At 43.1% G+C, this 24,732-nt stretch overlaps 1 protein-coding gene across 1 annotated transcript in view; it reads left to right on the top strand.

Annotated features, from left to right (window-relative positions):
- Positions 1-421: 421 nt before the first annotated feature.
- The window catches only part of CHN2 (chimerin 2), a 169,220-nt gene continuing 144,909 nt past the window's right edge, over positions 422-24,732 (top strand). The window contains exon 1 of the mRNA XM_030008390.1: positions 422-1,196. Within this exon, the coding sequence (XP_029864250.1) occupies positions 1,148-1,196 (49 nt within the window). The 5' untranslated portion in view covers positions 422-1,147. The remainder of the gene's footprint in view (positions 1,197-24,732) is intronic.

Below are 24,732 nucleotides of genomic sequence, written 5' to 3'. Positions count from 1 at the left end.
CCCCAGAGGCACCGGGCCCGGGAGTGGTGCGGAGGCCGGGGGAGGGGGTGGGAGCAGGCCCCAACTGTGGCCGGCCGGGGCCCCGCAGCGCCCGCCGCTTCTGCTTGCGCACCTGACAGGGAGAGCCTGGTGTTGGTGTTGGCCTGGACTTCTAAGAAAAGGGATGCCAGGAGGGAGGAAAGGAAAAAAAAGAAAAAAGAAAAAGGGAGAAAAGTGAGGGTGGGAGCGTGCCAGGCAGGAGGAGGAGAGCCGCGCGGACACAGGGCAACCCGTGGAGGAAGGAGGCGGACAAAGGGCGGCGGGGGCCGAAGCTCGGCCCCAGGTGCGCAGCCCCGCTCCAGCGGGGGTCTCCGGCGGCCCGGGGCGCGGGAGCGGGGGGGCGGCGGGGCGCCGCGCCCGCGGGAGCGCGGCCGAGCGCGGAGCCCACGCTGCGGCAGCGCCGAGGGGGGCGCCGGGCCGAGGCGCTCAACAGGCGCTGCCGGCCCGCCGGGCCAGGCGGGACGGGCGCCGGCACATGGCAGGAGCCGCGCTCGCCGCCAGCCCCGTGCCAGGCGGCGGCGGCGGCCGCAAAGGGGCTTGGCCGCCGCTCGGCGGGGCTGCCGCGCCGCCGGGGCTCGCCCGCGCGGGACCCACCCTGCCCGCTCAGCCGGGGCCGGCAGCCCGGCCGGCAGCGCCGCCGCTTCCTTTGTGTGCGTGAGGGGAGCTGCGGCGGGCGGCGGCGGCGGGTCCCCCCGGCGGGCTGTCAGCGCTGCCCGCGAGGAGGCGGGGAAGGGAAGGGAAGGGACGGGAAGGGAAGGGAAGGGAAGGGAGGAGGCGCGGGAAGGCGCTGGCAGGGCGGCTCTCCCGTCCCCGTCACAAGGTAAGCCCTGCTCCCCAGGCGGAGAGAGGCACTGGAAGCGCCGCGGGGCCTCTTCCCGGACCTGCCGAGCGGCTTCGCCCGGCCCCGGAGAGCGGCCGGCAGCGCCTCGGCGGGGCGCCGCCGCCACCCGCTCCCCGGCGGCGCGGGGAGCCGAGCGCGGGCTGCGGCGGCGGCTCGGCGCGGCGCGGCTCCGGCACTGGCACTTTGCGATGGGCTGGCGGCAGCGGCGGCCGGACAGCAGCGGGGGCCGACGCGGGGCTCGCAGCTAAGGGGCGAGGAGGAGGGACCATGGCCGCATCCAGTAACTCCAGTTTGTCCGGCTCGTCGGTTTCCTCCGGTAAGTTTCTCCGGCGAGCGCCGCATTTTCTCCCCTCCCTCCATTTTAGCAGGGAGCTACCTGTCTGCAGAGCGCCTCGCCGTCCCGCCCGCCCCGAGCGCCGGCGGCAGCCGCCGCGGTGGTCCCCGAGCCCCGCGCGGGCTCTCCCCTGGGGGGGCGGCGATGCCCCTGCCCGGGGCCGGCTGTCCCTCAGGCGGCGCCGGGGGGCGGTGGGGGAAGCCGGGACGGGGGAGGCGCGGCGGGGCCCGGCTCGCCTCCCCGCCGTGCCTTTGTGTGGGGCGGGGGCGAGGGGAGCTCCGCGGCCGGCACGCTAGCGGGAGCCCCCGCCTCGGGGCTTGGGTGGCCGAGGGTGTCCGGAGACCACCTCGCCGTGCTGACGGGCGTCCTCTGGCGCGGTCCCCGCGGGGCGAGAGCGGGACCGGGAGCGGGACCGGCCCCGCATCGCACCTCGGCGTGGTGTGCTGCGCGGCTCCCGCGCGGGCCGGGCGGGGGGTGCCCCGCCGATCGGGGACCTGCCCCTTGGTGGGAGTCGTGGCGCACAGGGCGTTTTGAGTACTTCTGCAGTACGGGGAACGATTAAATTCCCGATCCGGATGAAAAATGCGCCGGGTGAAAAACCGCCCCGGGGTTTCGGCCGCGGGGGCCGTGCGCGGGTCTACGGGGCTTTTGGGGGGTTTTGGGGGTGCTGGGGTGGGAGGCGGTGTGGTGCGGCTTGCTGTCCTCCTGACGGGGAGGGCTGGCTCCGCTGCAGAGCCGCAGGAAGACAGAAAAGTTACGGTGCATTTCTGAGCGAGGCAGCCTGAAATTGAAAGCAGTGATATAACAGTACCACCGCCTGCTTCTTAGCTCAGTCATTTTAATATTTAAGTTATGAGAAATTGGCGGAGAGTGATAGCGTGGCATTTTAGTGGACTGAACGAGTAAATAGCAGGATGAACAACTTTGGGGTTTGAGGGACTTGTGACTCAGTGTTTTATTTGAGGTGCCAGATTAAGAGTCTGTAAGAGCGCTTCTTAAACATAGCAGTATGTGCTGCGAAAAGCAGACAAGCTCCTTTGACTATCAATGTAGCTGTAGAAAAATACAAATAAATTTAAAAGCAATGAGCAGCTGTGGTTTTTTAAAAGATGGTATATGTGACTTAGACAACTTATTCTAGGTCACTGTTCCAGCATGCGACACTTACAGCCAGATCCAAAGAAAGAACTGGGTCCTAAAAATAATATTTATTCCAACTCTTTTAATAAAAAACACAAACATTGTGAGCCCTAATTGCCTTAACTAGAAAGTAACTGAAAGCAGTAGGCATGAGAAGGTCTGCCTTATGTTCACGCTCACAGTGCAAGAGTCACAGTACCGGAGCGAAAACAAGCAAGAGTGAAACCAACTCAATAGCTTGTTAGTTAAGGTACTCATTTGGGCAATGTGAATTTTATTTTATGGGTAACTTGTATATTTTTACATCTAAGTTATTTGATAAACCCAGAAACAACCCTAAAAGCCTGGACTGGATACCTGGGACTCTCTTCCTTGGTGCTCTAAACTTTAAGCTGCAGAAGCATGTCCCCTGTGTGCATAGCTTCCTTGCTCCATGAATCTCAAGGTCTTTCTTGCATACTGTTCCAGCTTCTGAGAAAGGATGCTGAGTGCATACCTCTGAATCCCCTCTGGCTTTACCGCATCGAGGCTCTCGGATCTGTCTCCTGAATTGACAGACGTGTCTCCCTTGCAGTCTTGGTTCAAATGCCTGAACTGCAGGGAAGAGTGGGAGTTTGGGCACATCCTTGGTCCGAACAGTTGATATCAGCTAACTCCAGGTGGCCTCCCACTCAGCAGGTGAATCTAGCACCAAACTTGACATCTAGCTGAGGAACTGAGCCCTGGGCTTTAGAGGTACATACTCAAAAGTCAGGGCTTTTGGCACTTGACAGTACCCTGCTTTGTGTGAAGCCCTTAGCTACAGCCTACAGCAGTTTATGGTTTATCTTTTGTTTTGTATTTTTGCAAGCATGAACGCAGCTGAGCCTTGGCCCATGCTTGGGGCTCTTAGATGCCACAATAGTACAACTAATAAATATTGTCAAGTGCTTCATAAAATAACTGAGTGCCCTTGGCTTTTGTAGCTTACAACCTTGGAGTGGTTTTTGGTTTTGTTCCAGTGCATTCAGTCTATATTTCTTCTGTGCACATACTAATCAGAAGTTAAATTTGCTGCAGCATGATAAAGTTTCCAATATTAGCAGACACACCGTATCTGACTGTGTGCAGCTGTATTTTGGCTGTCTGTGGTTTCAGTTCTCAGAACTCAGCAAGGCTTAGAGCATGTTGTTTACATAATCTAACCAAACAGTCTTGCTTTTAAATTTTATTTGGTAGAATTTATACGTATGTTTAACTTACCAATATAAAGACTTCCAAATAGCGTAATTATTTCTATTCCACAGGAGAGGGAAGGTTATAGTATCGCAATACATTTTACTAATGGAAAAAGGAAGTGAAGTTTGTCGTTGATAGCAGAATACCATGCTACAGGACTCAGCTCTACCATTGACTTGATGCTTGGCCTTGATCGAGCTGTGTAATGTGTTGCTGGATCTTTTTCCCATCTTTAAGAGCAGTTTAGTGTTTGTTCACCTCATAGGGAACTTCTGAAGCCAAATTAAAGCATTGCTTATGTAATCCTTTCAGATCTTGAAATAATCTAGAAACAATTACCGTATTCACAAAATGCATTTTTAGCTTCAGCAAAGCATGTCTTTTTTTTTTTTAAAAAAAAGCTCATATACAAACATGCTGAGAAGAAATAAAGCTGCTCATCTTGAGACCATATAAATAATTCAAGATTGAGACCACTGTTAGGGTTTGCTGTTGTTTTGAGGTAACAACAGAATATCTGCCATGCTTCTGTCCTTAGTGTTTATAGCATCCAAATATGTGGTTGCGTTTGAGCACTACGGCATGATACTTGAGAAATTATAGGTGACTTGTTTGTTTTGAGAACTTCTGGAGGTAAGAGCTGACCTGCATATGCATGAGTACAAGCTGAACTGGTTGATAGCCAGATTCTGGCCCATCTGAACACAGTGTGGTACAGAGCATCTCCAGGTTCCTTCTGTTCACATCAAGAGTTTGGTTAGCCTCTATTGCCTGTATGGAAAGGCAAAGATTAGCTAGAATCCGTCTTACAGGAGTAAAAGGGTTTATTGAGTGAGTGATAGTAGCTGAAATTGGAGTTTGAGTGGCAGATGGGAATTTTCATTCACTTTTTTAAAGGGATGATTTCTTCTCTCTCTTACCTACCTTTCTTAAAATACAGATAATTCTCCTTCCTTAGACAGGGTCCACCTCTACTCTTCTTCAGCTGAAGCACAGATGTGTTGTAGGAACAAAGTAGTAAGATTAGGCCCCAGGGGGGTGGAAAGCCTGCTTGTGAATACTGACTGCTGAAGCCTGAGAATGGTTACTGCGAGTGACCATTTGCGATGTAACATTTCTGTTTCAATTCCTGTCCATTCGTGTCAATGAGAAAAAATGTTAAACAGCTCAAAGATGTTTAATGTGAGGAAGCTGCCCAAGAATTTTATGGTGTAGATATTCTGCTTGCCCACTTACGTTTCTGTAAGTATGCAGGTGGGATTTGCAGTCCTCACTTGAACTTGTGTCTACATTAAAGACCAGAATTTGGTTCTGTCCTGGAGCGGTCGTTTATAAGCACTACCTGCACAGTGACATGGCAGGGTGGTTAGCTGTAGCTGTTGTACAGGTGGGGAGCTAACATGCACGGAGAGCTGTGACTTCAGCTATCAACTAATGGTAAAGCAAGTATTTGTACTTAGGAGTCTGTTGCTTCTTTGCTCTCACAGCTAGAGAACCTGTCCCTCCTTCAGAGCTCGCGTCTGTGGTCTGTGTACTCGTCTCGACAGCCACTGTGAGGCTGTTAATTATAGGTTCAATAATATTAGGTACTTGTCATGGGCCCCATCTGACAGGACCCTGTGAAGGATTTTTTTCAGTAAGCTAGCACTCACTAGTAACAAACCTTACAGGAGAGCAATAGGTATTTGTATTGTAATTCTTCATATATAGCTCTCTGCTTTTGGTGGCAAAACTTAAGCTTCTCTGACTACCAACAGTCATGTTTGAAGGTGGCTGCGGGAGAAAGAGGTATGCTGTTCTGAGGGAGGAAGGTTGGCATGATAAGCAGTTAAATTAAGTATTCTTCTTTGGACCTTGGGTAAATCTGCAGAGCATATGAAGTGCTGAAATTGTAATTACTTCCATTGGGAATTCCACTTTACTTTCCTGTAATCTCTTCTATAGCACATGCCCAGGTGATCTATTAGCTGTATTCCTTGCAAGCCCCTAAATTTTGTTCTTCTCCCTAGATGAAGTGCTAATTCAACCACAAGCAGCATCTTTTCTTTCTCTCCTATCCTCTAAAGAGGACCATGCACGTTTCTATGCTTTCCTTCATGCTGCTTTCTCCTTAAAATAGACATATTCCCTTGCCACTCCCCATCTTAGTATTGAGCCTTATTCTCACTCATTCTGATCTTTCTTTTTTTAAACTTTTTGTTGTTGTTGTTGAAACTTTTCAGCTTTTTCCTGGCAAACAATTTACCTCTTGTACTTTGTCACCAGCTGCCTCCAGTTTCCTCCACCCAGTAGCCAAATACTGATCATAGACGACTGAGGAACTTGAGGCTCTGCTTTCTGGAATGTAAATACAAGCTTGAGTGAAGGGACCTTTGTGGCTGTGCCTGCTCTGCTTCTCTAAGGAGCAAAAAATCCAGCATGCTTCCCAGCTGGGCTCCATGCAGCGGTATTCCTAGGCGTTGGATGTCTCGGCCTCTGCACAGTTGTGCCATCCAAAGCTAGTGTGAAGTGGCTGTAAATGCCAGCTGCCTTTAAGGCTTTGAGCTCTGCTTGAAAAGTCTTCTGCCAGGTAGCCTCCCTGTAACAGGTGGATAGGTTAGATAGCTTGGGCTATCTATTGCGTAAGGGTCCACGCTGAAGGTAAATGCAAATACGAGTCTGCTAAACAATAGCTTGTAATCAGGCTTTCTCCTCCCGCAGGACTTGGACTGTGCCAAAACCTTTGCCTGAGTCTGAGCCTGTGCTGTGAGAGTGGTAACACTGGGAGAATTTGGGCGAAGACCCAAGGCAAACATGTAAATGTATGTGCCAGTGTACCCAGTATGTTGTGTTTTCTAGGAGCTCCAAAGATAAATTTGCAGGTGTTAGGCTAAAGGGATAGCTCTGGACCTTTCTGCTTCCCATCTGAATTGATGCTTCTTCATGTGCTGTGCGCTTTTCAAGTAATACCTGTTATTAGACCAGATGATGGAGTTGAAACACATAGGCAAGCTTTCTGCTGCAGGCCTGGAGAAGGGCTTGTGTGTCTCATTGGGGCATTTTTCCTTTTCAGCTGTGTCCGCTGCTCTGATAAAAGATACTGCTTCTCCCCACAAACTCCCTGCTTTTGTAAACGCAGATACCTATGTAGAAGATGACCACCAATCACCAATTAATGATGAATTATCCTTTTTTTAATTGAAAATCGAAAACTGTTTTTCTGTCCTGAAGCTCAGGGGAAAAGGCCTTTAAGTATCATTTAAGCAGTGATCCTCATTTAATTAGTAATGAAGTTTATGGTTCATAAACTAATTCTTGTAATAAATTGAAAGGCAACAAATTTTATTTTGTAAATAGATGAACAGAGATATGTTGTTTAAAGGCAGCATAGTTCTCAACTACGTGTTTTTACACACACCCTGTGTTTCGAGAAGGGTAAAAAAATGCTTACTGAGGGAAGAAGAAAAATCTTTGATGGTTCCAGTAACTTAACAAGGTCAAAATAAAATATTAAAGGCTCATGACTCTCTGGGGGTCATGAAGGTGCTATGATGTGAAATAGGCAGATATATTATAAAAATGAAAGTCAACATAGGCTGATTTTAATTAAGATGCAAGCAAGTGAGAAGAAATGAAATTACTATTGTACACAGATCCAGAGAGATTCTAATTGGGAAAAAGATTAGTAAATGAAAATAGATGTTTATTCTCAACAATTTAATAGAAATAGTGTTGTGAAAGTGGCACATGAAAGCTATTTAAATAATGCTGCCATTATGCTGATAAGGTGCTACTTTTGATTTTTAAAAGGGCAATAAGAGTGCTTTTTATTTCTGTTCCTCATGCCAAGCTTCTGCTGGCCAGGGTGTTCTTGCTCTAAATTAAAGCTGAAGTCTTTTGTATCTGATGATTATAAAGAACTCACCATTCTTATTAAAAATAATAAAAATTCAAAAGGGAAAAATGCCAAAATACCCCATTCTGATACAGCGATTGGTTCAACAGTTAGTTACTGAATGTATAGACTGTGATTACTGAGAATAAAATAGCCTGGAAACTAGTACAATGCATGTCTGCTTCCCAATTTAGCTTGTATTGGTACTCTGTGAAGCAAAAGTCTTATTCTTCTTACGGATCTGCTTGTCTCAAAGACATATGTGGAGGATCAGACAAACAGTCTTTCATGCTGTCATGATGATGACCTTTTTGGATACCAGTTCAATTGACGAGTTCTTGCCTTCTGTTTGATGGTTCTAAGGAGGCTTAGATATGCCAAATGCTGAGCGATTATAGGCAGGAATATTTTACGTTAGTGAGTATCATACACAGTCCTCTTGTATGCCTGTGCCCATAATGTTTTACATGTTTCAGATTATAATAGTTTGGCTATTAGGGTGCATAGGTTAAGTCTTAAACCTGGTGTTTTAGACAAAGAACTTTTTTTTTTTTTTTTACAGTTGCTTTGTTTATAAACATACCTTTGGCTAAAGGGCAACAGTGGCTGGATTCGCCTCGCTTGCAACATTGAGTGCTGGCAGAAGGTGTTCCCATGCTGGGGAGCCAGTCTGTTGTCACTTGTTCTTCTCTCCTACAAAAGGAGGAGATAGTTAGGAGATTAAATATTTGGAGAACTGTGTGTTAAGGAATGGCACATTAATATTGCATGAAAAAGCTTTTGTTGCAGGGAAATGTAGCAGGATTTATACAAGAAGCTATAAATCTGTAATTCTGTGTATATCACATTCTTCATAGGTGTAGTCACAGTTTGTCTAAGAATTATATACAGTAGCTAGTGTAAATGTATAGTTTTAACTGCTATGAATAATGACCCATTCTTGCTGTCTTTTTCTGACCTTCGATTATGAGAATGTAAATTTGAATTTTACATTTGGAGGTGGTTATTACCAACTATGAATCATGCGCAATTCAGCAATAATAGTTTCATCACCCTGTTTTACTCAGCAATAATCCAAATCCCAGGGCTGGAGGCTGAGTGTATCCTGGTAGAAGGAAACTGATGTTGCAATGCATCCTTGTAACTTTAACATGCTTTAAAGTTTGCCGATGAATAGGCTGAAACTTGACAGCACAGACTGATGTGTTTGGTAAAGTAAGGAGAGGTTAAAGGGTTTTTAAAATTCAGAAGAATGCACAAGTGTTGCACACCTTGCTTCTGGTATTATTGATCAAGGTCATCACAAAAGAATTAGTTCAGTAAATAAGACATCTGTTCTGAGTATATCTTTATCAGGCAGCCCAATTCCCCCGGGACAAGGTGTCTGCAGTATGGTATTATTACTGACAGTGTAGAAAGTACTAGGTGGGCCCTTTCTTATCATCAGTAAATCACATGTCACCCTCTGCGACCTGTGTGTCAAGTCACATTTCTCAATTTCTTCTTAGAAGCTTGTCATGTAGCTATTCCTCTCCTTCTTCTCACTTTCTTGTTGACTATTTAAACATTGGTTGTAGCTTTTAAAAAACCCAACGTGTTATGAAGCGCGTTTTTGGTGTTATGCTTTTTATTTCATCACAGAAGAAAATTGAATGTTAGAAGAGATGGAGACCTCAGTTTGTAAATGAGGTTCAGCTTGTTGAGCAGATGTTTAATTGCTAAAAATTTGTCTTATCTTGACAGATCAACTGGTTAAATGTTTGGCTTCGTGTTACGGCAAGGAAGAAAAATGGCAAGCACACATCATGTACAGGCATACTGGGCACAGCCACTGCGAAGGCAGGCGGTTCCTGGGAGAAGGTGCCGCTTCTGCTCCAGCAATGTACAATGTGCCAGAGGGCCTGTGCTGTGTTCAAAAGCAAAAGAAGCCCGACAGCTCTTTCAGCATTAAGTTTGCAGTCCAAAGACACAGAGTATCTGTTGTAATATTTTTCTACTGTGTGAAGCTGCACTGGTTCTGCCTTAATTCCCCACTAAACTAGATCAGAGTGCCCCAAAGGAAAGAGGAGAGGATGAGGGGATCATGAGAGACCCAGAGAGATCCTTCCATTTTCAGCTTCTCCAAGGCATCTATGTGGTTGCTGTTAAAGGCAGTTGTATGTTTTTTTGTGTGGCTGAGCCCTACCTTTGTGTGCATGTAGCACTGTGCTATTTCTGCATGTTATACAGTGCTGTGGCCCTGCAGGCAGTGCCAGCCGTTGTATCTCCCATTTTGAAGCAGTTATATTGTGTGCGAACATGTGTAGCTTAATAGTGAACCATATCCTATCCTGTTTAAGAGTTCAGGGTTAGGTACTGCCTAGCACAGAGACATATGTAAGCTGTGGACCTCTTTGGCATGGAAAATTAGGGATGCTAGTGGCTGATGTGGGCTGTTAGCACATTTAGATAACTTTACAGGAGAAAGATCCATCCACTGCTGTTAAACACAACGACATAACTTCTGTCTAAAGTCCCTGAGCTGTATGTAGGTTGGGAAACTGATGAAATATATACGCTATATGCCTGCTGTATCCTTTTACACTTCTTTAGGTATCCACTGATAGTCACTGTGCAAGATAATCTACCAATCTGACCTGGCGTTGCTGTTCTTATGTATATAGCTGATAGTGTTACTGCTGAGTCAGCATCCCATGAATTCTAGGTCCTGCTTTCTACAGTGAAGAGCTAAAAGAAGGGAAAAAAATGGGGTAGGTTTGAAATATGGGATGTTGACATGCTGTGTTGCAGGTTAAAACCAAAACCAAAACCCACCCCTGAGTTTCAAGGAGACCAGATAGGAAAATCTTACTAAAAGTATGCTGCATAGAACAGTATATAGACTTGTCTCAAACGCTTTCGTCCTTTGATTGAAAAGCTTTTTCCTTCTTCTCCTTTGCTTTATGAATGTATGACCCAGCTGGATTTATGATCCAGCTACAGCTGGGTCACATTTCATTCTTTTTGATTCCAGTATTAAGGCTAGCAATTAATGAACTTTTAAGAGCTAGAGCAGAGTTTTTCATATAAGGTTCCTCAAAGTTCCAAGATTTAGGGCTTTACAAAAAAATTGAATGTTGCAATCAAATTTCTGTAGTGCACAGAAGTGTCATAAAGCTGAAGTAATTTTTTTTAAAAGAGTTTGTTTTTTAAAGGAAAAACTTTTTATGAGCACAAGGTATTAGGTCCTGACCATTCAAGCTGCTTGGTACCTCCTGTTCCCACTGCATTGAGGTAGTAAATCAGCAGCTTGCAGGACTGGGTAGTTGCTTATCTGAGTATTTTTATGCAGTTTCCATTAAAGCAACGTCTGCTGTTATGATGGGGCAAATTATTATAGGCTACATAGTAAACCTCCTCTCCTCCAAGTACTGGTATATAACATATTTAATATTCAGTGCCTTTACATCATATATATATAGAACATGTCAATTTATTGGTGATGAATTTCCAAGGATTATGTACAAGACTTAAATTATATATCATTTGTATAAATACCTGCTTCTTGAGAGAGCATGCTCTCTGTAACTCCTGATCTCCTGCCAGGCAAACCAAGATGATGGACAGCTTTTAGCATCATGCTGTGATAGCTCTGTATTTGTTTTATTTTGCAATCTGAAGCATGTAGTTAGATTGTTTTGTGTTGATGAACTTATTTACTGAAAGAATATTGAACCCTTTGATGTCTTAACAAAAATGGAAAGACGAATTTCAATTCTAAGCTTCCTAGTGCTCATTTGTGTCTAACATATCAGTATATGTTGGAAATTTTGCTTAAGTTTAGAAAATAACAGTAAATAATGAGTTAAATAGAACTGGCTGTCATGGATGAAACTTCAGTGCTCCTGAGTGAGCGCTTGAGGCTGGGAGACAAATTAAAGCTATGGAAATAGTGATTGACAGGCATGCTTTTTTCTCCTCTTCCATTATGACACTAAAACCAGCATTAAATCAGTAAACCATTGAGAAATAAAATGGATGAACTGGAGGATGGAGGTAAGTAGATGTCAAATTGGTGAGAATTTATGAAATTACCTAGACAGGAAAAAGAGATGTTTTTATTGATGTTGTATAGAGAGAATACAGGATCCTGAACTCTTCACAAAGTGGGTTGCTGTATCAGACCATGTTATTTAACAGAGGGAGAATTTTACAGGTTTTTAATGTAGAACCTCTGGTCATTTTGGTAGTAGATGAGTATGTTTAAGCATATGGGAGAGAAAAGCCTTAGGTCTGATACAAAATGTTGAATGCTGGGTTCAGGCCTTATTTGGTGTTTCTGAGTGAGCGCACAAGCAGGGGAGCTCTAAGGCATACCTGAAAGCACCAGTTGCTGGCCATGAAAAATTAGGTAATAACCTTCTTTCCTCCGACTGAACCAACAGTTGACTGTCAAAGTGAAGAAGCATCCTATGCTGCGGTAGCATTTTAGGTACACACATGATACAGTATGATTTCTAGGATAGGAGGTTTCAGGTTTTTATGGAACTCTCTGAGCTGTGTTTCCATTGATGCAGCGCCTGGAGTGACCACTGTGGCGGCTTTCCATATTGCAGTTTGTGTGATTTCTCCTGCAATTTGAAAAAGTATCGTGAACATAAACCAAAGAGGTTTTCTGGGCATGCTGTTGGGTAGCGTTGCTGGGTAGTGCTGTTGCGCATTGCTAAACAGTTGTTTTATTTCCTTTCAGAAGTGATGGATTAGTTCATTCAATAAGCTCCAAGAAAGAAAACCCAAGAAATTCTCCTCCCAAATCCATTAAATTGCCTTATACCATTGATTTTAAAAATAAACCTGAAAAAATGAAATTTAAGTGCAAACCCGAAGAGTTAAGTGTATTATTTTTAATGATTAATGTAACAGTAAATCTTTAAGCACTAGCCACTTAAGAAATCAACACATACTGTGTGATTTCTTCTAGAACTACAAAATTTGGCAGATGTGTACAGGTTATATATGGGCTTGTTTGCACATAAAAAAATATTTCAAAAAAAAGGTCTTAAGAGCTATAATGAGAAAAAATGATCAGACATGGAAATATTATGAAATTGTTATTCTGGAACAACTATTCCTGAACACTATTCAGTTAAGTTAAAGTAATGTAGATCATTGACTTGAAAGGTGTAGAGATATAGCATTAATTATACTTATTTGTCGAGTAGTGGTAAGCTTCTCTTTTCTTTCATTTTTGTTTCTGCTCGATATATTCTTGAAAGCTTGTTGCTCCCTTTTTTCAGAGACATAATGCATTCTTGACATCAGAACCTTAAACCTGCCATTTTTAAGTTTTTATTTTCTTTTATTTAGTTTTGTGTTGTTTAGCACACGAGCTGATCACATGACGGTTAAACTATAAAAGAATAAATCTTTATCTGAAGATAAAGATGATTTATTTTGGAGTAAAACTTTGCTAAACAGAACAGGTAATTATTAGTTAGAACTGTTCATATCATGCACGTAAGAGGTGCAGTCAGGATTGGAGGTCTACTTTGCTGAATGTTGTTGAACAGGTTATTATAATTACTGATAATTCATTTATGCTGACATACATTTATATAAAGATTGTGTGAAAAGGCCACAGGGAGGTTGGTTGCTGTATAAATATAGAATAAATGACAGTTTGGAGCCCAAAAATCTTGTAACTTGAAGAATGGTGGAAGCATGAGGATAGTGGGTGTAAACTACAGTCAAAATGGTGAAGAATTGGCACACTGTTGTTAATTACATGTATCAAAATGCGTGCGTATGTTTAAGAAAATAAGAGGAATGAGAATGTTTAGGAAAATAGCAGGAATTTGCCCCCCATGAGCTGTGTCGACTTTAATTCTGCTAACTAAGAAGGAGGAGGCACGTTGTCTTCAAAGAATTGCTGCAGAGGGCTTTGGCTCATGAAAGCCTTTTCTGTCTTGTATTTGTTTCAGATCCTTTGATCTCTTTTGGTTTGATGAGTACGTGTCATCACTTGGTATTGCAATTGCTTCCTCTTGCTCAGATATGACAGTAATAAATATATTCACTGAAGAGTGTAATTTAAAATTTATATTATTCACAGTTATTGGCAAGTACTGTAGCCTAAATGGTGAAAATGAGGGGGAGTCTGGTTCAGGTTGATTTTTTAAAATAATTGATTTGTCCTATCAATATGCATAATAAGCTTATCAAAACAGACTTCTCAAAAATTAAGGAAGAAAAAAATCAATATAAAATGATTGTAAGTGTAATTGAGTAGTGTAATTTACTTTCACTTTACAGGAAAAGGCTTTCAGCTTCACCTCTTAAGCTGCTTTAGAAAACTGCACACTGACTCCTGGCAGTAGTGTATTGATTGAAAGCATCCCAGTGTCTAGAAAACATAAGTGTACACAAATTCATCCGAACGGGATGTTTTATAGAAAGAAACTCCATCACTGTCCAGGGTTTGTAAGTATGTTAACTTTAAAGGTACTGGATATACTATATCGTAAAGAGCTTAACAGCAGGATCTTTTAAAAAAAACCTTTTTTCTTCATTCTATAGACACTTAACTAATCCTCACAGCACCTGTTTCATAACTGGGAAGAAACTGGGCAGAAAAATGGAACCATTCAGCTACTACCAGGGACTAATATTAAAATCAACATGGAGTAAAAATAGAAGATTTTTCAGGAAACATTCTCAATTCATGAATTGAGGTCCTCCCTTGGACCTCATTGGGAGCTTTGGCCCGTACAAGGGATATATTTAGGACTTTTTTTCCCCCTTAGTATAGTCACCTTATTTCTGTTTTATATAATAGTGTGTCACAAATTTGTCTTACAGATTTTTGGTTCTAATTATAAAATCAGTTTAGGACATGCTTTGTCTCAGTAGAATTCAGGTAGATTTCTTTTTGTTTTTCCCACCTTTCTTGTATGCAGTCTCTCCCTCCAAATGTAAAGCTTTGCTGCACTTAGGCTTGGGGTTAGGTAGACTTATGCTTAAACCAGGTAAGTAACTGCAAGTAACATCAATGATATGAACTGTTGTCACGACCCAGACTGGACAGACCAGGGAGTCGTGTTTAATTCGAAATTCCCTCGGGCTAAATTAAGGTGAAACAACACCAAATGATCAGTTAAAGATTTTATTCATGACAGAAGTAGACTGAACTGGGGAGGCGTGGTAGTAGATGGCAGGGTTTCTCACAACAGGAATTGGCATAAGATTACTTCTGTAAACCGTGTAACCATATACATCAATTCAGGGAATAAGGAGATCCGTCCCATTGAGTCATGAGGTTCAGAGCAGACCCCCTTGCTTTCCAGACTCCTCCTCAGAGAAGGGCCCAGGGGCGGCTGGATCCACTCTTAGTCTCAGACTTGGTCAACGGTTTATGTCGTGAAACTACTTCAGTAAACCAGGTAACCTGTGGTAACCATATACATCGATTCAGGGAATAAGGAGATCCCTCCCGTTGAGTCACGAGGTTCAGAGCAGACCCCTTTGCTTTCTCGACTCCTCCTCAGAGAAGGGCCCAGGGGCGGCTGGATCTACTCTTAGTCTCAGACTTGGTCATTGGTTTATATCTTGAAACGGATGAGGTGTAGGGATTGTCAAAAAGGAAGGAGAGAAGAAGATAGAGAGAGAGAAAGGAAGAGAGAAAGATTTCACCGGTCCTGGGTCCAGCATTGGTTCAGTCAGCCGAGGGCTTCAGTCAGCCGAGGGGTCCAGTCAGCCGAGGGGTCCAGTCCTGGTGGACGTGCGCGCCTGGGGCTTCAGTTTGTGTCCTTTTATCATCCTTGCCCCTCCTCTGGGTGGGCACCCGAACTGGTCAGGCTAATGAGCAGTTTGTGAGCCTTTGGGCTTGGGGGTCGTTTGTGGAGTAACTTCTTCCCTGCAGACAGGGCCATTGTTTGATCTTTGTATCAGAACAGCTTATCAGAACGGGGAGCTGCGCACCCTCCAGCACGCCCTCCCCCCTCCTGTTGCTGATGTCTGAGCTGATGGGCTTTTCACCTTGGTTCCTTGCTGTGCAGGGTTTGTCTTTAAGCAGAACTTGCCCCACCACAATGTTTGAGACATTAACTCTTTCAGTCTCTCACAACTGTTATCCTGGATTTATGTTCTGACAGTTACTTAGTCTGATACTGACTTTCCCCATCCTTGATGATCAGACTGTTCCCTAGTAAACATTTCAGAACAGATTTATTCACTGCTACATACTTAAAGAAGTTGATGCTGTTCATTTCTGGGGCTGTTGAGCACCATTTGGAATAGCAGCTGCTGAGGTAACGATTTGGACGTGTCCCCTACCACCCTTGAAAGGAGAAACATCGTGGGCGCACAAAACCTTTCCAAAGTATCAACGACATGCAAGCCTGAAAGCATTTGCATATTTTATTTTAACAGATTTTTTCCCACCATGAATATGTTTATCTTGCTTGCAGATACCGAGTCTGATTGTGTCATGTCAAGCAGGAATGACTTCAGGATTTTTTGTATATCTAAGGGTCCCATAAGCGCATGAGCAAGGACATTTTCTTTCTGATTACCTGCCAGGTTGTGACAAACTTAAAGAAATACAATCTTATGGGTAAGGCTTGGTAGTCAGCTCAGTTTACTGTATCCTGTGATTTATTGGAGCCTGCAGTCCATGTAATGGGAGATGCCAGCTCTCATTTGAGGGAGCTCTGATAAAGAATGAGAAACTTGCCTTCAGGCCTGGACCAGCTTCTGAAATACTGAGAAAGAAAGACTTTTGTAGTGAGGTTATTATTTGAAACCAAACAAAATTTTAGGCCAGTCTGTCTTCATCTCATTCCCACTGCTCCTCCCAAAACAGCCGAACACACCAGTCTTTGTAATCTGTGATCCTGAGGAACCAAACCTTGGGGAAATTCAGCTGCGTTGCACCATCGGAGAGTCTGGCTTTAAGTTTTCTATGAGAAGTTAAGTTCTACGACTAGTTGACCTGTCAGAGCAGTGTAAAGTTCCCATCAGTGCAAATGGGAATCAAAACAGACATGCTACCAAATGTCTGAATCTGTAGTATTACTGTTGGGTTTATATTGGACAGCCTTAGTAAGAGGAAAATAAAAATCAGCCTTACAATGGTACAAGTATGAGAAGACTACCTCCAACCCTTAGTATCACTTTCTCAAAATGCCTCGCTCATGATGGCCCTTGCTTTCCCTGCCTTTGGAAATAGTGGGATAAATCTAGCAGAAGGTAGGTGAGCTGAAAAAGTATGAAGGGGTACAAACAATATTCCTGTAGGATGACTTTGTGGCTATTTGTCGTGGTTTAACCCCAGCCAGCAACTAAGCACCACGCAGCCGCTCACTCACTCCCCCCCCCACCCAGTGGGATGGGGGAGAAAATCGGGAAAAGAAGCAAATCCACGGGTTGAGATAAGAACAGTTTAATAGAACAGAAAAGAAGAAACGAATAATGATAATGATAACACTAATAAAATGACAACAGCAATAATGAAAGGATTGGAATGTACAAATGATGCGCAGTGTAATTGCTCACCACCCACCGACCGGCACCCAGCTAGTCCCCGAGCGGCGATTCCCCGCCCCCACTTCCCAGTTCCTATACTGGATGGGACGTCACATGGTATGGAATACCCTGTTGGCCAGTTTGGGTCAGGTGCCCTGGCTGTGTCCTGTGCCAACTTCTTGTGCCCCTCCAGCTTTCTCGCTGGCTGGGCATGAGAAGCTGAAAAATCCTTGACATTAGTCTAAACACTACTAGCAGCAACTGAAAACATCGGTGTTATCAACATTCTTTGCATACTGAACTCAAAACATAGCACCGTACCAGCTACTAGGAAGACAGTTAACTCTATTCCAGCTGAAACTAGGACACTATTATATTTTCCCTGTTCTTCATCACTTCGCAAGATATTTGCCCGTGCTGGGCAGCTGGCTAAAGCATGGCACCCAGAACAGTGGCTAGAGCATGTTTGCATAAGAAGAGCTGTACAGCTTTGGCCACAGGCTCAGCTACAGCACCCTGTATTCTTCCCACCTGTGGCCACCAGCAAATGCTGAGGAGAAAGTGTAAGAATAGGTAGGATGAACGCGCAGCATAAACTTCTGCAGAATATTCTGTCAGCATCCGGAAATCTGTGGCTTGGGAACTTCCTGAGACAAAGAGCTGGATTCTTAACTTTAATAGATCTACTTTATTCTTACATTTTATGTCATGAATTTGGCTAGTTGTTCTGTGGACCTGTGTAAACTTGGAACTTCCTGGGTCAAAGAGCTCCAGAGTTTGAAAGTGTTATGCAAAAAGATACCTTTTTCACTTGCTTTTGAACTTGTCATCGGCTAGTTTCATTTCATACACTCTACCTCTTTTATTGGAAGAAACAATGAAAAGTCATTTTTTATACAACTGTGAAATCTTAAGTGGCATAAAGCCCTTTATCATAGCGCTTGCCACAGCCAACTCTTTTCCAGCCTGAAAAGTCACAAGGTACTTGGCCAATCCTTGTGTGGGATAGCCTATGTATCTTTGGTCATTCACATTGTCATCTATTACTCTTTACCAGTCCTCATGTAATCTTATAAAAACGGACCAGAAATGAAAACAGTCATCAAGGGATGGATGCATCTTATATTTATTGCACTGGAATTAGGGTGTTCTCATTTTGTTCTCTGTTACTTAGTATTTGCTTTTCTGTTTCATTCACGGTATTTTCAAACTTTTGTGAGAGCTGTGTTGACTTGCCTAGTATAACATATTATCATGTGTCTGTTAGTATTGTTCTTTTTAATAGTTTCTACCAATTTGCCCAGTGCAGATGTCAGGCTACCTGAATTTTTTTGGCTTTCCCTTGGGGCCCTTTGTAAAATTGGCATGATGTTAGCCTTTTGCAGTCCTCTGATACTGAGGCAGTTTTAAAAGAGACAGTTTATAAGAGACAGTCATACTGCTGTTTCATCCATGAGTTCCTTAAGAATGCTTTTTTAAGTATCATCTGATCTATACAAATTGTTATTGTTCATATGTTTGTTCTGTAGCCTCTTCCACCGAAACCTGCGTTTGAAATGGATGATCCACGCAGTCCCTCAAAGAAGTGTTCTGAAGTGGCGGCTTGTTCAAGCTCTGTGTTCTCTATATGTAGAGCTCAAAATTCTTGATTATTTTCTGCTATGGCCTGTAAGTGCTGCTTTTATGCCTTGATCAGCTATTGGTCAGACTGGCAGGCTTCACATTGGGACGTGAAAAACGGATTGCTGTTAATTTTTATGTCTTCTGCTAGTAATTTCTCAGGCTGTCTTCCGGGTTGCCTTGTTGTGGTTTGAGTTTGCTTTGGTTTTGGTTTTGTTTTTATTTATTTAACCTGCAATAGCTCATGAGTCTTTCTACTTCCTTGATATGGACATGACTCCAGCTTTCAGAAGGATGTTTTCTTGCTTCTAGTAACCTCTCATACCCTGCCGTTCAGCTACCCTGGCTTCCTTTTCCACTTTCTCAAATCTCTTTTGCTATGTGGCTTGTATTTGCTCTCAGCCTCCAGTGTGGTATCTCTGTTTACCGCACTGCCTGCAAAGGTTTAACTCTCTTAGCTTCTTCCCCGTTTAGCTAGCTTCCTTTTAGCAAGATTTAATGTATCCCCCAGGGTGACTTAAAAATCAGATTTCGAAGGTTTTATCAGTACTGTCAAAATTTCCTAGTATGTGCATCAACATACCTACAGTTAAAAACCCATTAAAAATGTCCAAACTGTAAAAACTATGTGTGAATGTGTAAGCGCATGTGTCTGTTCATCCTAGATAGGGAACAGATAATCATTCTTGACAGGAAGAATAATTCTACATGTAGACCCTAGGCAGTCAAAGCTGAGTTTTGTTTGTTTTTATCAGGCTCTAAGCTAGCAGAAACTGTCCCTTCAGATGTAAGGCTGCCGTCTTCGGCACCTGTGGCTGCTTGAGGGCCAGCCAAGCTGCTTTTGCACCCAAGGAGTCTGGGAAGTGAGGTCTCAGTTTTGAGCTACTGCAGTTTGGAAATTGGATTGAGATGGTTTAGCAAGACAACTTGTACAATTACATGTATTTTTTGGAGTCAAAATAGGCAAACTTTCTTCCTGGAAGAATCTGGACCACTCCCCTAAAATTGCATGACTTTGTCAGAGCTGACTGACAGATCCAGCCGAGGTGTCAGTAACCGTTAATGAAGGGCCGTAATAAGTGTGGACTGATATGGTCTAAACAAGCTTACTAAAGTCTTGTCACTTAGCGGTGGTATTGTTTTTAATGAAAAAGCTCTCTAGAGAGTCAGAAAATGTCAGGGTAATTGGGTTCCATCATAAGACATCAGTCTGCTGCTCAAAGGGAAGAAAAACAGAGCGGGATTAGTAATTTTTAAATATTGTAATAGATGGTGGTAGAAGTTTCACAAAAGATGAAACAGAGAGCAGACATTCTTTCTTTAAACCAAAGTGATGCAGTTTGTTTAAATTTAATAGTAGAGTCGATACAGATACGCATGTACTCAAAAGCTGTCACATTACCCAGCCATTCATCTTGATCTGACCTGTTCTAGGCAAGAGGCACGCGCTCTGCGAACTTTTTTCTTTAAACTTCAAACATGAGCTCTCTTTATGATAATATAATATTCTCCATGCTGTCTTTCTGAACCTTTCTCTGTGTTTTTGAATTTTACAACATTGAGCTTTATCTGAAAGCAGATTTATTTTTAGACCTTGCAAGAGAATAGTTCAGCTGCCATGAGTAAGATGCAGAGACCGAACAGCCTGGAAATACCCCTCTCCGAGAAGCACCTCTTCTTGGCTGGTCACACTTGATTTCAGTTCGCCTATGGCATGAACAGGTACAGGGTGCATGCCAAAGTCCTCACTTGGTTTCAGGTTGTTTATTTATAGTTTAGTAATATTTTATATATGGTTTTAAGGTGAGTGGCTCTATGTTAATTGAGTAAGGAAAAGCTTATGCTGAAGCGTGTTCCTGTTAATGGCTAGAGAGGTCTATTCCAGAAGCGGCAGAGGCACCACCCCAGAGGCTTTCATCCGACTGGGATGATGATTTCTCACTTCTCCCTATCCTGAAGCATCTCCCTGGGCAGTATGTTCCTCCGGGGTGCACCTGCCCCGCTTTGTGGGGCTCCCCTCCACCTTAGCAAGCCCTGCACCCTTGCTCACCATTTTCACTTTGCTCATGGTAATCCCCAGCGCTAGGGAAGAAGTGCAGGAAAACAGAGGGGGGGTTTATTGAGCCTGACTTAAGAGTGGCGTCACAGCGTGAAGGTCCAGGAGGCAGCTTGAACAGACTGAACGGCTTGTTGCTGCCAGAGAGAGGGGGGGTCCCAGCCTGCTGCCTGCTGCCGGTCCCTGCTCTTGCTGCCGCCACGCACGGCTCTGGCACTCGTCTCGTCCTTCTGTGAGCTGGCAACTGGTGCCAGTTGAGAAATAGGGCTGACAGTGAAAAGCAGAAATCTCATTGCAGCATTTGCTTAGCAAGGTTCTCCTCTCCTTATCCCGGTATATATTACCCAAAATCTGATTTTTCTCTCTTTTAAGGTATATGGCATGTCGATCACTTCTTACAGCTTTACTGTTCAGAGGCTTTCCAAAGCGCCCATGCCTTTCTCTTCAGTTCCTCCTCTCGCTCCCCCTTCATTCATAACTGTAAAACCTTTTGGTGCCTGTATCGTTCCTCTCATGTAGGAAGCAATATTAATTGTATTATTTGTACATGGATTTTGCTAATTCCTTAATATCTGCGCCATTCTTAGGTTTTGGTAGAGCATCTTTGGATATTTTTCTGAATTTTAGCACGGCTGACCATACTGGGTACTTTCTGAGAAGAAAGGACAATATTCTGTATTACAAACAAAGCAAAAAAGGTGCTAACTACAGTCTATTACAAAGTGATGAGAAGCCATAAAATTCCAAAGTTGAGAGTCTAGGTGCACATTTTCATGGGCTGCCATCGACATCAATATTAAAATGTAATTGTCAACCATATGATGAAGTGTTACTTTTAAAAAAATAAAATATACAGTTTTTGCTTACAATATTGGCACATCTCTGAAATACTGTGTGGTTTAGGTATGTGAGCTGGCACTCAAGAAAATGATTTAGATGAAGTGTGCTTATTAAACAGAGATAGCAATACCCCCATAATGCCAAAGGATTAAAAGAAAAAGGGAAGGGGGTAGAAGTGTACTCATACATTTTAGAGTCCTGTTTTGCTGTCTACATGAAAATACATGACTTTTTTCTTCTAAGGATGCAGTCTTTTTTCTATCATTTTTTTTTCCCTGTTCCTTTGAAACGGTGGACTGGAAACAGCAATGTTCTGTGACCTATTGTATTAACTTGGGCTAGTGCCAAGAAAACTTTTCTGCCTGGAGAAATAGTGCCAATTTTCAAGTTCAATATTTCATACTACCTGGGTTATAAAAATATTGTGAATTTCTGTGCGGCTGACAGTTTGTCTTTCCAATTTAGTAAAGGTGTTACTAGCAACTGGTTAATTATTAATCCTTGGATTCAAAGTTTTCTGATTGTTTTGCTTTCTTTTTTAACATAAACTGTCCTCTTGAGCAGGTCTAGATGAATAACATCTACAAGGGGGTATATTTTACCATAAGAATTTTTAAACTGCAGCTTTCAAATGCTGAATGAATAACTTCTTTCATATAGGAAGTATTTTACAACTGAAACTAAGATAACTTTCAAAGGAGGGAGATTATCAAAGTCATGTCATTTTAGGAAACAGATTCCTCTAATTTAAACACATTCTGCAAACATTTTTTCTAATCTGTCAGTAACTTGATAAGTTTAAATTTTCAGATGCATGATGATCTTAAGTGACATGATAATAAAACAGGGAACATAAAATCTTTATTTACATGAAACACTTTGGTCCTATTGAATCTTGGGAGACAACTCATTATACATCAAATAGCTATGCAGGGAATTTCAGAGATGACACAGGTGTTAATTTAAACTTTTTGGAAAAATAGTTAGAAAAACAAACTTTTAAATCTTTGCAACAGTGAGTAGATGCCCCTTATACTTCAATCTCTGGAACCCCCTCAGTGGAATGGTAGAAATGCTTTGGAGAGCAGTAAAAGTGGAATTGGCTCTGCAGTTCAGAATATTAGATCCCTGCAAATGCTCAATAACGGATAATGAGGATAAGTGAGAAATCCAACCAGGAGTGTAAAGAGACTCGTTCTTGCAATGAGCTCCATATGGATAGACATTTCTGCCTTTGCAGAATGTCACTTTTATCAGCAGGTCCCCACATAGTACATGGATCAACTGTGTAGAGCTGATTGCATCATCAAAATGAAGTGACAGCATGTCTCAATTGGTCGGCTAAATGTGTGATATTCTTGATCATGAGGATAAAGCCTGTGATTATTTTGTTTCCATTAGCTGTTTCAATTGTGTGTTTCATCCAGCTACTCTTACAGTCTTTATTTACTGCCTGAGGTAACAGGCATAGGCTTTGATTTGGGTTGAAACCGCTTAGTTCTAACAGCAATTTCTGGGGAATTTCTGTTGGACAGCTTGGGGGATGGGGACTAAAATAAGGAATTCTGTGAAGAGACAAGCATCTTAACCCTCTTTCTCCCGAGTCCTCTAAACTACCTACTGCCATGACACCAGGTCCCAGTTACATCCTATGAGAGACCGCAGCTGTAACGCTCCGGGCACTGTCCCTATCCGCCTTCCCCTCACATGGGCTCCTATTTTCCCCTCTGTCCAACTCCCTGCAGCCCTCCCTGGTTCCTTCCACCTCTTCCCAAATGTGTAAGCTCCCCATTGCAGTACCCTCAATATTTTTGGGCTTGGTTGGCCAAAAGCCATCCTGTCCTTTTGTTAGTCTCTAGTTATACATGCACTTACTGGTCAGGAAATGTGTGCTTACCCATCAGGTGAGCAGAAGGGGTGTCTGTCTGTCTGCAGAATGATGTCCCTGGTGGGGTTCTTCCCTCTAACACTGGCAGTGGTGTTAAAGCTTTTGAGTTCTTCCTGTCTTTCACCGAGTCTCTGTCTCAGTGTGGAGTTTCATTAAATCTACAGGAACTTCATGTCTTTGAGATCTTTAACTCTCTGTTAAATTGAGTAGTAATTAGGTGACAAGTTACAGTAAGTCTCATTTGCCTGTGAGAAAAGCAGGGACTGTCATTTTAGAACTGATACTAAGTCGAAATTCAACTTTCTAGAGATGTGAAAGCTGGTTTATTGTGTCTGTATGAGTGACTGAATGTGATCCCTTTCAGCCTGCTTAGTTACATACATTCAAAAAAAAGGGAAAAATGTATTCATTAGAATGTGAAGTATGTCTGTGGATGAAACAATATCAGTATTAATACACTTTTTGATTAATTAAAACGCTAAGAAACTTCAGCTTCCTGTGACTTCAAGTCAGAATTTTTCCCTTTCATCTTGAGACTCACCCTAGCAATAATAAAGTATCTATATTTTAGATAGATCTAAATTAAAGTACCTATAATTTAAAGTATCTTTAAATTATATCTACTTAGTAAAGTGATTGGTTGTTAAAGCCATCCATTCATTTCCAAGAGAGTGCCAGTTTTGGGGCCAGGTCAGACACTACCAGCTGGTTTGATTGATGATGCTGGTACCTTATGTTCATGGAAGGCATTTAATCAGTCAGGAAATTAAGGCACTTCACTGCCTTGAATACATTAGAAGAAGAATTTGAGGGTTAACTGCTGCCACAGCCTTGCAGCATAGAGCAAGGTCAACAGGTCGATGGAGGAAGTTAGGAAGCATCCGCTGCTGCAAAGGAGTTTGTAGGTAAGCAGGCTGCAAACACCCCAAGGGGAACTTGGCACCAATACTGAAGTCATTGCCACCTCTGGTGTAAAATGAGTCATGAAATGAACCATCCAGTATGCTGGTTTATGGCTTTCTCTAAAAACCGCCACTACAGACAACATGTGGACTTTGCACACTGTGCTGGGAGATCAGGTCAGTGCAAATCCAAAGGACAACATTATTGTCACCTTCAAACCGAAGATGCAGACTGGCTTCTGACTTGGCACTTCTCACTCCAGATGTTTTGTGAGCAGTTGTGATTATCATCAAAGACTATCACATGGTAGCTGTATTTTAAGACTTGAGAATGGATTGACTTAAATGGTGGAGGTAGAATTTGCCACATTTTTCTGTCTAGACATGCTTTTAGCTGCAGCATCTTGAAACAACAGAACATAGCTTTGTAAAGATTGAAATACAGCAGATAGTGTCTTGATGTCATGGTGGGAAGGGAC

The sequence above is a fragment of the Aquila chrysaetos genome, chromosome 3 (genome assembly GCF_900496995.4).
Source record: "Aquila chrysaetos chrysaetos chromosome 3, bAquChr1.4, whole genome shotgun sequence".
NCBI classification, from domain to species: domain Eukaryota; kingdom Metazoa; phylum Chordata; class Aves; order Accipitriformes; family Accipitridae; genus Aquila; species Aquila chrysaetos.
The sequence above is the reverse complement of the archived record's forward strand: the minus strand, read 5'-3'. Positions and strand labels throughout refer to the sequence as shown.